Consider the following 16,183-nt stretch of genomic DNA (forward strand, 5'->3'; position numbering starts at 1 on the left):
GAAAGGCACGAAAATAGGGTTTTTGTATAACCCGCATATGGCCTGCTACAGCAATACTCGGTCGAGTGTTGGGAATACTCGGCCGAGTGTTCACTACTCGGTCGAGTATTTAGGATACTCGTCCGAGTGTACACTGCTCGGTCGAGTATCTTTCTTACTCGATCGAGTTTTGAAGAACAGAAGCGATTACTACATTCACATTACGAACACTCGGGTGTCGTAACTTGGTACTCGGCCGAGTATGATCTACTCGGTCGAGTTTTCCGAAAACGAACAAGGAGTAGTAACTTTTCATTATTCCTGCAAGATTAACAATATCGTTCGGAGTTCCGGACATCCGGCTCGTCACAATTAACGCTGATTTCTACCACATAAACACACATCACATAACATCCATCATCGGAACAATCATCATTCCTACCTTTATTCCTCCCTTTCCCCACACTATCTTATTCTATCTTTATAGCATACTAACAATCTAACTACAGTACCTGCAAAGTCTAATTCTTATGTCACATCATCTTTAATTCCGCTAAACACCAGACATATCCCATAATCACATTTGCAACGTAGTAATTCGACACGCAACACATTCATCTTGAAACAATTTGATTAATTTGCTACCGGTCGTACCCTGCAACGATTCCATGCTCACTCCAACTTTTCCACACATACAACAAAACACATATCACACTCATAATAGATACACACCACAGTTATCATCAAACAATCAACGACCTACACTAGCTACCCATTTTCCCGTGTCTGGCTTAAGTCCGATGGGGCCATGATTTTGAAGTGAGGGCGCCTACTCACCCAAAATCTAGCATCAGCTGAGGCTCCCAACGTACATACACCAGGTTCATTTTAATTGACACCCTATGTTCCTTAATTTTGTTAGTTCAGGTTCCAAAATCGTCGGCTCTGATACCACTTCGTAACACCCCCGCACACCAGAACGCCTTACCAAGGACCATTCCAGTGTATGAAGGTGTCACCATCTCGGTTTCCCGAGGAGGTAGATCAAATTAGACAATACAAGAACAATATTATATTATTAGAATATCTTTCACAAAATCATTCTATTCAAAGTCTCTAAAATAAGGTACAAATACAACACTTGTGATTCTACATCTCTAGACCAGTAGCGTGGTGACTCGATCCCTCCAATCCTAGCAGCCGTAATAAACAATACCTGCTAAGCCAACTGCTCACCATCCCCGAATGGATCACCGCAGATACCACAAAACAACACGGGGTCAGTACTGACTAATCAATTATAAGACAAGACAATAAAGTAAACAACTGATCATCCATTATCCCAACCTCACCACATCGCACCATAACCGACTACACCGCGAAGTGTGTAGCCCTGCCAGATTACCCATCGCAACAGTTAATCCTCGCCGTCAGTGGGTGACCGCAGCCCATTCCCACCTAGTCCAGCTCATTATCGAGCGACTAACATTCCCTGTCCCTTAATGTGCACATCCCCTCCCGTGACGGGTTCCATGGAGGGCGAACTGGGGTGTGAAGCCACTCCCGCAAGTGTCTCCACCACAATCACTCCCACAGCAGCACAGCTGTCACACCACGATGCCATCATCACCACAACAACTATACTCCGATGATCAGTGAATAATCACAAATTACAATACAATCATAATCTCAAATCAATTAATAGTAGACTGAGTAGGGAAACCCTACCTCATCGCAAAACATGAAGGATTTCCATTTACAGCCACGCACGACTCCAATAAGCATCCTAACAATGATAACCGTATCCTATTACATGACTATACTCAGAAAATCATTCAAAAGGACACAGGGCAGAAGCTTACCTAACCTTACACGTTGGTGACGACATAGACAACCACCACCCACATCGTCCTTGCTCCGCGAATCCCGACATTCCCATGGTAGGGGTTTAGGCTAATTTCTTTAAGGTATGAAGCTATGGAGTGATAGAGGAGGGAGATAGTCTAGGGTTAGAGAAAGAGAAACTGTCGAGGAAATGAGATACTAAAATGAATCTCGCGAACTTGCGTTTATAATAACGTGTCGACAGCGGCCATACTCGGTCGAGTATAGGAATACTCGGCCGAGTAGACTCCACTCGGTCGAGTACTGGTGATACTCGGCCGAGTGGTCTCAGCTAGGTCGAGTAATTAAACCTATAAGTCTCCTGTTATAAGTCTGATCCCTCACCCATTCATCCCTAAGGTCTAATTGGTCAACAAGGTCGGTCAACCGCGTTCCTACAGATCCTGTGTGTTACAATCTAATGCTATATACAACCAATAAATCAGGTCAAAACCATAATTTCACATCATTATTTCAACTCTAATCAATGGCAGAGCCAGGATTCAATGTCTGGGGGATAAAATATGGTACAGAGCCGAACAACTACGAACACAAAAATTGAAATTCAACTTAAAAGTTCCAATCTTTCCATTGCTTAGCGGGACGACAGCCCGACCATTCTAGTCCCCATGCTCCGTCACTAGCTCTAATCAAACTCTAGTGCCACAAACATAAAATTTCGATAAACAGGATAACAGCATAACATAAATGGCCCGGCAAAAAAAGCAACAACAACAACTTTACCCTAATGCCTCAATGGCTCTCGCAAATAAAACGATAAGGGGGTCGGATGTACGCAGCCTTACCCTTGTATTCTTTAAGGGCAATGACCCAATCACTAAACTTACATTGCTACTAAACACATACATATTACATAATCAATGAACGATAAAAAGGGCTAATATATAAACAATTCAGATATAATTCAACAATCTACCAAAACCCAAATAACAAAAAATCATAAAAAGGAAGAAAGACTGAAATTTGACCTGGTGAAGAATGGGAAAATCAGGTCTAGTGAGATTCCCAAGTGAAATTGAATTATTAATAGCCGGCGAAGAAGAAGAAGATGATATAGAAGCAGCAAGAAAGGGGGATTTAGAGAAACCATGAACAATTTTGATAGGGGTTTTAAAAAGAGGATGTGGGTTGAAGAAGAAAATGGAGTTTAGTGAAGTTGCTGGCTTTATACTAAGATTTTCCACCATTTTCTTAAGCTTTGAGTGTGTTAATCAATGGTGTTAATGGTGATGAATTTATAGAGTTTAATGGTGATTGTTGAGGACTTGTGGAGATATAGAAGAGCAGGTGAGGTGGTGCGGCCGTGCGGGTGCCTCTTGAACAAGTTCTTTGTCCGTAAAATCCTCCTTCCCACTTATGTTCGTTTTGTGATACTACTAGAGTTCTAGCCTGAATCAAACGGGCTGGGCCTTGAGGTGATCATTTTTGGATATGGGTCGGGTTGAATGCGATGTTACCAGGGCCGGCTATAAGCCTGTTCAACCTGTTTAAATGAACAGGGCCCTCATTTTTTTGGGGCCCAATAATATTGCTTCATAGTTCAGACTTCAATTAAATTATTAGCCTGATCTGTTGGGCATGTTAACATTGATAAAAAAAGTTGCCTGTTGGACTCTTGGTGTTCAATTCCTCTTTGCTTTTTAGTATTACCACCACTATTTGTCAATCGTTTGATTTTACTTTGTTGTCCAAACACTCCAACCTATACAAAGCCCTATATCTTTACCTACTTTGTTTATTTAAAAGTTTTCTTTTTGATTTTTATTGTTTTTGAAATCATTTTAACTTTATTAATTACATCTCATTGTAATTTTTTCTAGTTGGTCACTTGGTTGTCTTATATAAAATATGGTATAGATTTTCGCTCGTATATGTACTTCATTAGTAGTACTTACTAATTATTACTACAATAAAAAAAAATTATACATTGTTTTTGTGCGTGGTTTTTTTCTTAAATTGTAAGGACTGAACTTTGTTCATATTTAAGTTTATGAATAAAAATTTTAAAAATGGACTACTATTGCTTAATTTGTTTATAAAAATAAATTTTGACACTAATATAACCAGGCATATTATTTTTGGACTTTAATTTGTAAAATTGAAAAAATAATTTGTCTCAATAAATAAAAAACGACATACAATATAATAATGGAATCGTGATAAATAGGGCCCAATATGACACGTTTTGAACAGGGCCTCCGAATTCCAGAGACGGTCCTGGATGTTACTAATACTATTCCGGTTGTTAATTTTTTTTTTTTTGTGACGATAAGAGAAAGATTTCTAGTTACATAGCTTGCTTAGTTATAGAGTGAGTCATCTTATTATAGAAAAACAGTGAGAAGATAGATATAGTTTATTGATAGCCTAAATGATATTTTTCACTTCATGATCCATGTTTTCAATGTTGTCTATTATCTGAAATACTAAATTTAGACAGTCCGTACTGGCATCAATGTGTTTATAACCCATTGAAAGGGCCGTAGTCCATAAAGATCACATTTGAGAGCAGTTGCTTCATCTTGAAGTGGCGTCTTAGTCTAAAATTTCGAGGAATTAAAGTAGAAGATGGAACCATTATTATTACCAAAATGTCCAGCTTGTTGAAGCCCGAAAGCGTGGTTTCCAAGAGGAGTCACACTTTATCCTGACATGGTCAGCACAAAGTGTGGTTCCAATCAGTAAATTAGGGTAATGATTCCTAACTTTATTCCGCCTCTCCCAAGTTTTCAATTACAAAATAATCTTTGGAAGAGAGATGTAAAAGTTTACTATCTTCCACCGTGATGTTCAATCCTGCATCCAGGTTTACTTGTCTGAAGAAAGCATAGGGTGCTAACAAAGATGGAATTAATGCAACAAGATTATCCCTTTTAGAGAAGACGTAGACAATAAAGATCACATTTGAGAGCAGTTGCTTCATCTTGAAGTGGCGTCTTAGTCTAAAATTTCGAGGAATTAAAGTAGAAGATGGAACCATTATTATTACCAAAATGTCCAGCTTGTTGAAGCCCGAAAGCTTGGTTTCCAAGAGGAGTCACACTTTATCCTGACATGGTCAGCACAAAGTGTGGTTCCAATCAGTAAATTAGGGTAATGATTCCTAACTTTATCCGCCTCTCCCAAGTTTTCAATTACAGAATAATATTTGGAAGAGAGATGTAAAAGTTTATTATCTTCAACCGTGATGTTCAATCCTGCATCCAGGTTTACTTGTCTGAAGAAAGCATAGGGTGCTAACAAATATGGAATTAATGCAACAAGATTATCCTTTTTAGAGAAGACGTTTAGCGAGTTGATAATCCAATTCTAAATGGGTAAGTGGTGCCCTAGCTACATGGCTCCTGATACTAAGGGACCCAAACCCATATATTAGAGGCGAAAGTGTCGTCCCGGGAAATGTGATCTAAAGACTCAACATGGTTTGCTGAAGGATCAGAAGCAAGGCAAAAAAATTGGAATTTCCTAAATTTATACGATCTTTAGTAAACTGAACTTATAAAATGTAAGCCAAATTTAAATGATCTGAATTTTTCTAAACTGAACTTATATAATCTAAACTCTATTTAAACAAAATGCGTCTAGACTTGGCAAAATTAACGCGACCGAATACCCCGACCCGACACCCGAACTTTAAGACCTGAGTTTTATCCAAAACCTAAATTGACTTGACCCACTATAACCCGACCTAAATGTTTATTGTTGCAAAGAGATTATTATCCATGAATAACTTGATAATAGTGGCCCGAACCTACCTATCCCGACCCGAAACTGGCAAACCCAAAATTGACCTGGCTAGACCCGAAACCGGCAAACCCGAAATGACTTAAGCTTACCCGACCCGGTTGACCCATTTGCCAGGTCTAAGTGTGTCTAAGGCTCTGTTCTTTCTATCTTAATTTTAGTCCATTTCAATTCAGTTCAGCTCTATTTAGTGTTCAGTTTCATTCAATTCAGTTTAGCTCAATTCAATATAGTTTAGTTAAGCTTAGGGTAAGATTATTGGTAGTCTTGAGACAAGACTTTGGTAAGTCTTAAGACAAGACTCGCTCAAGACTACCAATAATCTATCATAGTCTTAATAAAGTCTTGACAAATTCTTAATTTGAGTCTTGACAAATCCAAGACTCAACTTAAGACTCTACATGTGTCTTGACCCCACTATTAAAAGAAGACATCCAATGAAAGAATGACAAGTGTTATATTATTTTTGTTATTTTTTTCTTAAACCCCGCATTTTCTCAAGTAAAGTGAAAAAGTAGAGTCTGAGGTGAGTCTGACTGATAATGTATAAAGTCTGAGGTAAGTCTGAGGTGAGTCTGAACAATAAATAAATAATAAAAGTTAGTGGAAAACTGATGTGGCAACAAGTAGTATATAGTACGGAGTAATAAATATTTTTAATTTTTGTTAATTATCTCCTTTTAAAGTTGATTATTAAATAAAATTAACCACCCGATAATTAATAACGACAAGTAATATATAATAGTTAATTATCTCCTTTTAAACTTAATTATCTTAAAAAAGAAATTTTTAAAATAAAGTAATAAATGTTTTTACTTTTTGTTCAACAATTTTAAATTACAATTGTAATATTTGAGTTCTAAAGTCATATTTAAGTTTTTTTTGTTTTGTTTTGAGCTACAATTTACATTTGCAATTAAAGTAAATAATGCATTAGGGTCAATTGGCTAGGTAGTTATTACAGTATGTATGATATATTTTCTTGGTAGTTAAATTTGAGTCAATACTTTGTCTTGTTAGGCAGAGACTTCAAAAAACCTGACTTACATATCAAATAAAAGTATTCAGATGAATAAAACAAAATTAGTAAAAGTGAAACTCCTTAAATAGTTGCATACCCGTGCAAATTGTTAAACCTATTTTTTATTTAGTCAAACTCATTTACGTTTGCAGAACCCGTGCAAGTTTAAAATGATTTTGCTCCGTGCACTTCTATATTTAAAAAATTAACCCTTTTTTGTTTAGTTTCGATTGTTAATTAGTGAAAATTGCACGGATATGCACTTCAAACATCATTATTTTAAAAAAATCATAACACTTAACTTTTGTATAAAGTCATATTTAAGAATTTGGACTTGAAGTATAAATTATATTTGCATTTAGAAGGCAACAAAATTAGGATATAAGACGCATTAGGTTTAATTGTCCAATGATTTGTCCTCTTGAAATCCAAGTTTGAGTTACTACTTGACATGATGATTGAGAGGCTAAATAAAAACCGAGAAATGTGAATTAAATGAATTGGGGTAATTTAAAAAAAAAAATTATAAATTCTAAGGTCAAACATTAAAGCATCTATGATATACCTGTAAAAATTTGACTTGACACCGGCTAGTGTTTTCCGAGGTTAAGTCCAGCGAATTTTGATATAAACCAGTCGAGCTGAAGTAACCCGTTAACTTAGTTCCCCTTAGATTCAACCTGTCTTTTTCGTGGTTAAGTCCAGCGAATATTGACATGGGACTCCGGAGTAACCCGTTAATGTAAGTTGTTTTAAATGTAATTATAGAACATATAAGTCACTAATATTAATAAAATACATTAATATTTATATAATCTAACTGAAAGAATAATTAATTATACTTATAAATTACAAATACATTTAAAACTTTAGTTTTATCTAACATTTATAACCTTACTTGTATTATGGCTTATCCTGTATAAGCCGATCTAAGGCGATAGTCTTATGCTCATAGGATACACATATACATTCTAATAAATTTTGGGTGCAAATAAATACATTCACAAAATCTCCTAGGACACTCCAATTATAAGTAATGGATGAAAATACCCCTGATTTTATTATAATAAGTGCATTCGAGAGGTTGGAAGTTAAATGGTAAATCAGTCATATGAAACATAAAGAGAGTGTCTCAGGACATTTTGACAATGTATTTAGGCCCACTCTAAATTTTTTTATAAAAAAAATAGTAAGTTTCTCATAAAATGTCTTACAATAAGTCATTGTAAAACCATCCACAAACTACAATGATGCCCTTACACTCAACCATGTTAAGTAATGGAAGTTTTATGAGGTTAATAATGTAAAGTTATACATGGTTTTTTTATTAATGCACGTGTAAAAACGTTTTATAAAAGAATTAATATTTTTTTAAAAAATGGGCTCCTTAAGCGAAAATTAATGGGCGTAAGCCGTAAGCAATCAGAGTTCGAGCAAAATTCGCACGACCCAAATATACTAGCCCTTTACCAACTACAATCTACAAAACCTATTTAATTTGACCCACCTAATAAAAAACCTAAAAATACACACAATTACTCTCCTCTTATTCATCCTTCACCGTCTTAACCTCACACTCTGTAAAAACGTTTTATAAAAGAATTAATATTTAAAAAGAAATGGGCTCCTTAAGCAAAAATTAATGGGCATAAGCAATAAGCAATCAGAGTTCGGGCAAAATTAAGCCCAAGTGTGCAGGCCGGGCTACAAGTACGGGCCTATTTCATCGACCCAAACCTGGCCCGTCCGGGGTTAAAGCGGGCTTTCGAGCCAATTCGGGCTAAATTTTATTTTTTTTCTCTTGAAATAAGTTTAGAAATCCTCATTATGAAGTTAGATACTTTGTGTATTTGTTATCAAAATTTTCGTATAAAATTATGTGATTTTTTCAAGTATTGTCAATTAAGTAGTAATCTAACTTACCTTTTATGAACCTACTGATAGAGGTGACCCATACAAACTAAATGCAGAATTTTTAGTAGTGTAATAATATATTTTAGTGCGGTGCTTACTGTATGTTGTTGTACTGTTGTAATTGATTTGATATTTGTTGTTCTTTAGGCTCAGAAATACTGACTTAGCACGCCGATAATGGTAAAGAATTTATCGCACTAGTGTGATACAAAATCATTAGCTCATTTTTTATCATTTAAATACTAGTAAAGGAAAATACTAAGCCTTATCAAACTAATACATGTAAACAAGTGACTACGACTTATTTACAATACAACAATTGATTAGATAATTATTTTACTAAATGCTTATTAACATTCTTAAATTTTACAATTCGTAAATTTTGCAATGTTCGGGCCGGGCCGGGCCAAAATCCGGGCATAACGACGGCCCAAACCCGGCCCTATTATATTGAATCGGGCCATGGGCTTTGAGCCGTTGGCTTTTCGGGCCTAAAATCGAGGCCCAAGCCTGGGGAAAAATCGAAATTTGGTAGGGTGGGGCTAGCGGGCTTGGGCCATATGATCAGCTCTAAGTAACACACATGGTTCTATTTTCTAGATTAGGATCCTTTCAATTTCCTTCTTTCAAGCCCCATTTAATAATAATTTCCCTTCTAACTTTCATTTTACCTTTACTTTTATGAATATTTATAAATAAATTTAGGACCGTTAGATGTTTGGAGAAAACAATCTCAATCAAATGATCAATGTACTAGGCTCTCTCTCTCTGACAATTTAGAGAGAGAAAACTCTCTTAAAAGCAAAAAAATCCCAGACTTAAAGAAATGGGTGTAGAAGCCTCCTTCCCAAGATCTTTTTCATCCCTTTTCTTTAATTTTCATTCTTCATAGCCATGTTCCTCCTTCAAGATGAGGTAGATCCTAGTCTCTTATCAAGTCTTTTTTCAAAAAAACTTCAGCCATTTTTCTTGATTTTCTCATTCTTAAAGATTAGACTTTAATTTGTTCTCCACTTTAGTCTAGGAGGGCATTTTTAAGTCACATATCTTAGTTACTAAAGGTTTAAATTAAGGATTTAATAGCAATATTTATCGATTTACCTTTGTAAATTGAAGTCATTGTTGATTTTTTCAGAATATTTCAGCCCTTTTTCTTCATTTTCTCCTTCTTAAAGATTAGACTTTAATTTGCTCTCCAATTTAGTCTAGAAGGGCATTTTTCAGTCACATATCTTAGTTAAAGAAGGTTTAAATTAAGGATTTAATAACAATTTTTATCGATTTACCTTTGTAAATTGAACTTATTGTTCATTTTTTTCAGAATATAAAGTTTAGCTTTTTGATGAATGTGTATTGAAGTTTTTAATCCTTCTGGATGCGTAAACAAATCTGGTTTCTAGGTTTCTTTGTTCCCCTTGTGTGTTCTTTACAGTTTGGTAAGATTACTTCGCAGCTTCTATTTTGTCGTAATGAATTTGTTTTTGGGTTTTAAAGTATACGACTTTTCTGACGAGAGTCTCCTTCTTTGTACCCTTTCTTATTATGGTTCTTCTGTGGTAAATGAAAATTCTTCAATTTCGTTTACCTTTCTAATCCAAGAGGATGGTATAGATTGACTATTAGTCATATGAACTGCAATTCTTTCGTTGAACCCAAAACCCACCTCTAGGCTCTAACTCTAAACGCACCTCTAACCATAAACTGAGATTATACGGCAGCCGACGACGATAGTGACCGGCGAAGACGAAGACCAGCAAGAAGGATAAATCCCTCTTTTTTTATTCCTAATTCGAATCCATCAATTATTTAGTAAGTATGATTTTAATCTTTTTATTGTTTTTAATTTCATATGCTTATTTGAATTGAATCTCATACGAATTTGCTATCCAGTTTTCTATTCAAACGAATTTGCCCTTAAATTAGTACTGTATTAATTTGCTATTCAATTGATATTAATTTGTTCTTAATTTCATATGTTTCGTCTGATTTTACTGATGATGATTTGTCCAAGAGTGTGCTAGTTAATGAATGAATGCTTTAAACTTTGAGCTTTGCTTATTTGATTTTCAGGGATAATGTACATGTGCTAGTTAATGCAACTGAAATCAGTGGTGTTTGAATTTTATTTTTGCGTATACCTTTCCAATTACAAAAAATGCATTAATTACTCTAGATAATTGTCCTCTTATTCTTTTGGGGTAAATCCAGTAGAAGAATAAGAAGATGGTGGCTGAAATTGGTAGTGAGAGAAGGATAGTGTCATAATTTGGAGTGGGTATAATGCAATTCTTTCGTGTAGCGGAAGAGGCTTTGTGGATTTTGGGATGAGCCATGCCGGGTTTTGGGCAAGTGGTTTGCTGCTTTCGCTTAAAAATAATATCTACCATAAGGGGTTGTTGCCGAATTTTAATAGTGACCAAAGGAGTGGTGGTCGAATTTTAGTAGTGAGATAATGCAATTTTGGTGGTAATTTGGCCAAGAGGTTGGTGGCCAATAATTTTGGCGGTGGTTGACCAAAGGAGTTGCGGCAAAACATTAATAGTGGGTTTGCTGCAGTTCTTGGGGTTGTGTAAGGTGGATTAAGGGTGGTGGTAGTGGAAGAAGATTAACTCTTAATTAAGGCGTTAACTTTTATCAAGAGCCTCACCCTACCACATTTGAAGACCATCTCAATCAAAGTTTTAAGGTTATGATCGACTCAATCAGTTAATCAGTGATCATATATCTTATATCTTGGGCCATTGAAATTAAGAAACCGTTGCTTAGGAATTAGAAGATGAGTTTTTAAATTCTAAATTTCCAATTAAAGAAGAAAAGAGTTGGGAATTCGGGTCTTAGAAAAAAAAAAAAAAAAAAAAAAAAAAAAAAAAGAGGGTAGAGAGTCAGGGTGAGAAATTAGAAAAGCATTGCTTCGTTTTTACTAAATTAGATTTTTTTTCTTTTCCTACCACTATTATTATTTTAAAACTCTGAACAATGGGCCCCTTTCTAGCTTGGGCCCTAGGCTGCCGCCCCTCCAGACGACCCTCAGAACCGGGCCTGTTGATAGTTTTATTAACTTGTTACTTACAACAAGTGACGGAACCAAGATTTGATGTTTGAAGTTCTGGGTGGGAAAAAAAGATCAGAAATTTTAGTGGGGAATTAGTAATCCATGAGGGTAAGCTTGAAAAAATCGAAACTTTTTCACTGTTCAGGGACGACCATCCCTGCTAGACTCCCTTCCCCATTCTGCTAATTCTTACAACTAGTAGGTAAGACTCCTTGATCATTTTTACTAATTTTGTGGGCATACTTTGTGCCTCATAGTAGCCTAGTAGGTGTGCAGGCATATATCTAAGCACTGTTGTGTTTCTAGTGTTAATTGTTAAATGGATTTAGAGGGGCATGTAACTGTGGTCTGATGGTTTCCCCGTATCTATGCTTGACAATGTTTTTAGCATTAATTAGTAGGAAGTGGTGGCCCTGCTAGGTAGTATGTTTAGGTTTCGGTTATTTTGTACAAACTTGCTGTGCTGTGATCTACTGGGTCTTTGATTCCAGTTTCACTCACAACTTGATGTTAATCCGTTTTGTATGACAGCTATCTGAGTTATACTGCAACTTGTGCACATGGCGAGATGGGATGAGATACTTTCGCTTCCTGTGCAGAGCCCTCCAACCTTGGAGTTTAGCGCTTCTGATTTAGTTTGGTCTAAGGTAGAAGGTTGGAGGGGTAATATAGACAGAATTGCTCTGATTCCGTTTACTAGAGTTAATGATTTTATCAAGGGTGAATCTTCTAATAAAGACTGTCCAACTGCATTTCACGTTGAGGCAAGGAGACGGCCTCGCAATGATGCAACATACAAGGTGAAGGTTGATAGTATCCTCGAGTACATACTGTGAGTTCTAATGTCCTTTAGTTTCACTGATGTGATTAACTTCTTAGCCAAAATGGCGATTGTGCTGTGGCGCTGGGCAATAAAAAAAATTATTGATCTAAATTTGTGTCAAACTTTAGGTACTGTTGTTCTTTTGGCCCAGATGATCACAGAAAAGGTGGAATCGTGCGAACAAGTAGAACTTTTGTGTCAAAGAAGAAATCTGCTGGACGCCCTAATACAAAAAGGGGATGCACCTGTCGCTTCATTGTTAAACGCCTTTGTGCTGCACCTTCTGTTGCCCTTATCATATACAATCATGACAAGCATGTCGACAAGAAAGGGCTAATCTGTCATGGCCCACAAGACAAAAAGGCAGCTGGAACTCCTGCTATGTTCTCTCCTTTCATGTCCGAAGAACTTCGTTTATGGGTACACTCTCTTTTATATGTTGGTGTATCTGTGGAGACGATTATGCAAAGACACAATGAATCAGTTGAGAAGCAAGGGGGTCCTTGTAATCGTGATGACCTTCTTACTCATAGGTATGTAAGAAGACAAGAAAGAAGTATACGTCGATCTCAGTACGAGCTAGATTCTGATGATGATGTCAGCCTGGGCATGTGGGTGGATAGCCATCCAACATGCGTTTTCTTTTACGAGGAATTTTCGGATTCTGAACCGTTTACCATAGGAATTCAGACCGACTGGCAGTTGCAGCAAATGATTCAATTTGGTAATCACAGTCTTCTAGCTTCTGACTCGAGGTTCGGGACAAACAAATTTAAGGTTTGTTTTTCTCTAAATCTTGTGGCATACATTGTGTTCCAAATTAGAAAATGATTTTTCTTTCCTTTGTTAATCTGTGTAGTATCCGGTACACAGCCTTCTTGTTTTCAACTCAGAGAATAAGCCTATTCCAGTAGCTTGGGTTATATCTCCGAGATTTTCAAGTGGGGATACATATAAATGGATGAGAGCTCTTTGCAACAGGGTTTTAACGAAAAATCCTGCTTGGAGGTTGGCGGGATTTATTGTAGATGATCCTTTGACTGACATTATGGCGATTAGGTATGGTATTGACTTATTTACCAGGAAAACTTATGTGATGTAACATTTTACTTGCCGGAAAGAATAATACCATCTTCCTCAGATAGCTAGTTTCGAATTTTTAACTCTTGTGATTGCAATGGCTGCTAAGTTACCACTTTAGCTATCTTACATTGTCAAAGTAGAGTATATTTGAGACTTGAGTGGTGTATTTCCATTAACATCAAACTAGTCAACGAGTGTAAACTCATTGGACTTCTGCTGGGTCTTCTTCTTTGGTTTCTTACACTCTTGTTTTTGAAGAACTGGCTAATTTTCGATGAAAAAGGCTACTGTTTTAATAATCAGTCTATAAATTGCACTGTATCCTGCTAATATATGTATGTGCCCTTTGATCAGGGATGTATTCGAGTGCTCTGTGATGATGTCTTTCTGGCGTATTCGTCACTCGTGGCACAAGAACTTAATAACAAGATGTTCTCAAAATGAAATGCGACTTCAAATGTCAAGGAGGCTTGGACACATTGTGTCAGAGATCTGCTCTGGGAGAGGAAATTTGACTTCAATTGACAACTTTATGAAAGATTTTGTGGATGACTCAACATTTGTGGAGTATTTTAAAGCCGTGTGGTACCCCAGAATAGGTTAGGTACCATCATTAATACTGTATTAACAACTTGCACCCCACGCCTCAAATTACTCTTATGAGAATGAGAACATTTTCATTTTATTGTGGCATTTTTCTGAAATTGTTTATCAGTAAGTTGGTTCATGTAATTATGCTAAATTTTGAGATAAGTTTCTACCTTCGCCATAGTATATTTCTTTTCGTCAAAATGAACATCATGATTATATAACCTAATGAACTACTACTGATTCGCTATTCCTCCAAATTTATCTGTTTGTACCTATCATTTATATGGTTTTACCCTTGCAGGATCCTGGATTTCGGCTTTACAAAGATTTCAACTTGCCAGCCAGGAAACAAGTGCATCAATTGAGTTTTATCATCAGCTTATGAATCTCAGAGTATTAAATGAGAAAGATCCTGGTGTTTATCGACGTGTAGATTGGTTAGTCGATAAGCTGACCACAAAAGTGCACTCGCACTTTTGGCTTGACGAGTATCCAGGAAAACATGATTTTTCCCGGTACCGGAAAGATGACTGGGTTAATGGATTAACATCTTGGCGCAATTCGTTGGAAATTCCCGACTCCAATGTTAAATTTGAAGATGAATGTGCGGAAGTCTTAGACCAACAAGCTCCAGACAAAGTCCATGTTGTATTGAACCCTGGTTCTGAGTTGTCGATTTGTAACTGCTCTTGGTCTGAAAGAGGCTACTTGTGTGAGCATATTTGCAAAGTTACTAGGTTATGTCGTAAAAGAGAGTCCAAAAAGCCTTCTCTCAGCCTTAACCAATACAAGCAGATGTTGATCAAATTACTTGGTTGTGTGAATCACGATTCTTTGATCCGTGATCACGCGGTTTCTTTGATGGCTTACCTGCAAACTCAGATGAATGCTCTAGGAGGGCTTGACAACAATGAGAGGATGATCGATGAGGTTGGTGATGTGAATCAGGTAGAGATTGAGCAACAGAGACAAAATAGGAACTCGAGTGTTTTCCATGATGAGATGGATATCGACCCATCAACTATGTGTTTGTCTCCGTCGGGTTTATTTGAAATGCATGGTGTTCTACCAGCTGATATTCTGAGGAATTCCCATGGTATGGATGAGTAGCCATACCAACGTTGGTTTATCAAGTCAAGTTTGTATTGACGATGCTGCTGAAGAATCTGATATTGTAAATGTACCTATTGAGTCCCATGATCCGTGTTTGATGATAAATCAGCATGGCGATGATTGCAGTGCCGAGATTGCTGGAACAGTTGATTTTAAAGAAATTGACATTGATGAGAGATTGGCAGAGCCCCATTTAGTCAAGAAAAGAAAGACAAGACATGAAGAGAAAGATTTGGAGAACGGTGGGAATTTAGGCCAGTGACTATGATGAAGATTTGTCAGTGATGATTGACCAACATTGCAGAGTATGTCCCCATGTGATTGGGATTTGGTCAATATCATAGCGTATATATGTGGTCGGTAGGCGGGGCTTTGATTGAGTTTTGCTCTGAAGAAAGCGTTGGCGGATTGAAGAAAAAACAAATATGGGGATGCCGAAAGGAAGAGTTTTAAGGTGGACTGTTGTGAAACGATGAGGACTTAATCTGCTGAATTGTTGAATGGACTAACTCAATTTAAGTGTGATTTTATTCGATTGCAACTTGAATGGTTAAAAAGCCCTGACAGTCGACTTTAAAGGATGCAAGGGCCACTGAAGACGGAGAAAATTGATGAAAATTTATAAATCCCAAGATATTTGCAGCTACTTTTGCAAGATTTTGGAATTGTTTTTTCTGGTTCCGCCATTGAGTGTGGCATAAAATGTTTGTGCAGAAATGATGTTAATTAAATCTTTCGCATACATTTTCTAGTTTCACAATGTAGGCACTTGCTCCGATAGGATGATGTTTGGCAGAATACTACATTTGATGATATATCGTGTTCAAAATAACTTGGTACTGTCATATCTCACATGCTGCCCCTACCTACTTGCGCTGCTGATCACACCCTTCTCGTCTAACCTCCCTTGCTTCGTTATTGCCTTTGGAGAAGCACCACGGCCTCTGCTGGCTTTTCA

General features: G+C 36.7%; 1 protein-coding gene, 1 long non-coding RNA gene and 1 pseudogene across 3 annotated transcripts; 1 reads left to right on the plus strand and 2 right to left on the minus strand.

Annotated features, from left to right (window-relative positions):
- The window catches only part of LOC141655116 (cysteine desulfurase 1, chloroplastic-like), a 123,446-nt pseudogene extending 120,269 nt beyond the window's left edge, over positions 1-3,177 (minus strand).
- Positions 3,178-10,198: 7,021 nt separating this feature from the next.
- Positions 10,199-16,033, plus strand: LOC141657112 (uncharacterized). 2 transcript variants are annotated; one of them, XM_074464248.1, is made up of 6 exons: positions 10,199-10,376; positions 12,147-12,447; positions 12,567-13,215; positions 13,298-13,497; positions 13,876-14,120; positions 14,414-16,033. In XM_074464248.1, exons 2-6 carry the CDS (start codon positions 12,176-12,178, stop codon positions 15,220-15,222), a joined length of 2,175 nt encoding a protein of 724 aa, XP_074320349.1. In that variant the 5' UTR covers positions 10,199-10,376; positions 12,147-12,175; the 3' UTR covers positions 15,223-16,033. The 2 variants fall into 2 exon arrangements, with proteins under 2 accessions (XP_074320349.1, XP_074320348.1); XM_074464247.1 differs by having other exon boundaries at positions 10,199-10,372.
- LOC141657114 (uncharacterized) lies at positions 10,219-11,434 on the minus strand. Its single transcript, XR_012548661.1, has 2 exons — positions 10,645-11,434; positions 10,219-10,580 (listed from the first exon to the last, which is right to left on the minus strand). It is a non-coding gene; the product is annotated as an uncharacterized LOC141657114 (long non-coding RNA).
- Positions 16,034-16,183: the final 150 nt, after the last annotated feature.

The sequence above is a fragment of the Silene latifolia genome, chromosome 5, assembly GCF_048544455.1.
Source record: "Silene latifolia isolate original U9 population chromosome 5, ASM4854445v1, whole genome shotgun sequence".
In the NCBI taxonomy this organism is placed as follows: Eukaryota; Viridiplantae; Streptophyta; class Magnoliopsida; order Caryophyllales; family Caryophyllaceae; genus Silene; species Silene latifolia.

Bases quoted from the DNA above. Each gene is read 5' to 3' on its own strand.
- LOC141657112 (XM_074464248.1), top strand. From the start codon at position 12,176: ATGGCGAGATGGGATGAGATACTTTCGCTTCCTGTGCAGAGCCCTCCA. The intron at 12,448-12,566 runs GTGAGTTCTAAT...GTCAAACTTTAG, and splicing joins AGTATCCTCGAGTACATACT to GTACTGTTGTTCTTTTGGCC. The intron at 13,216-13,297 runs GTTTGTTTTTCT...TAATCTGTGTAG, and splicing joins TCGGGACAAACAAATTTAAG to TATCCGGTACACAGCCTTCT.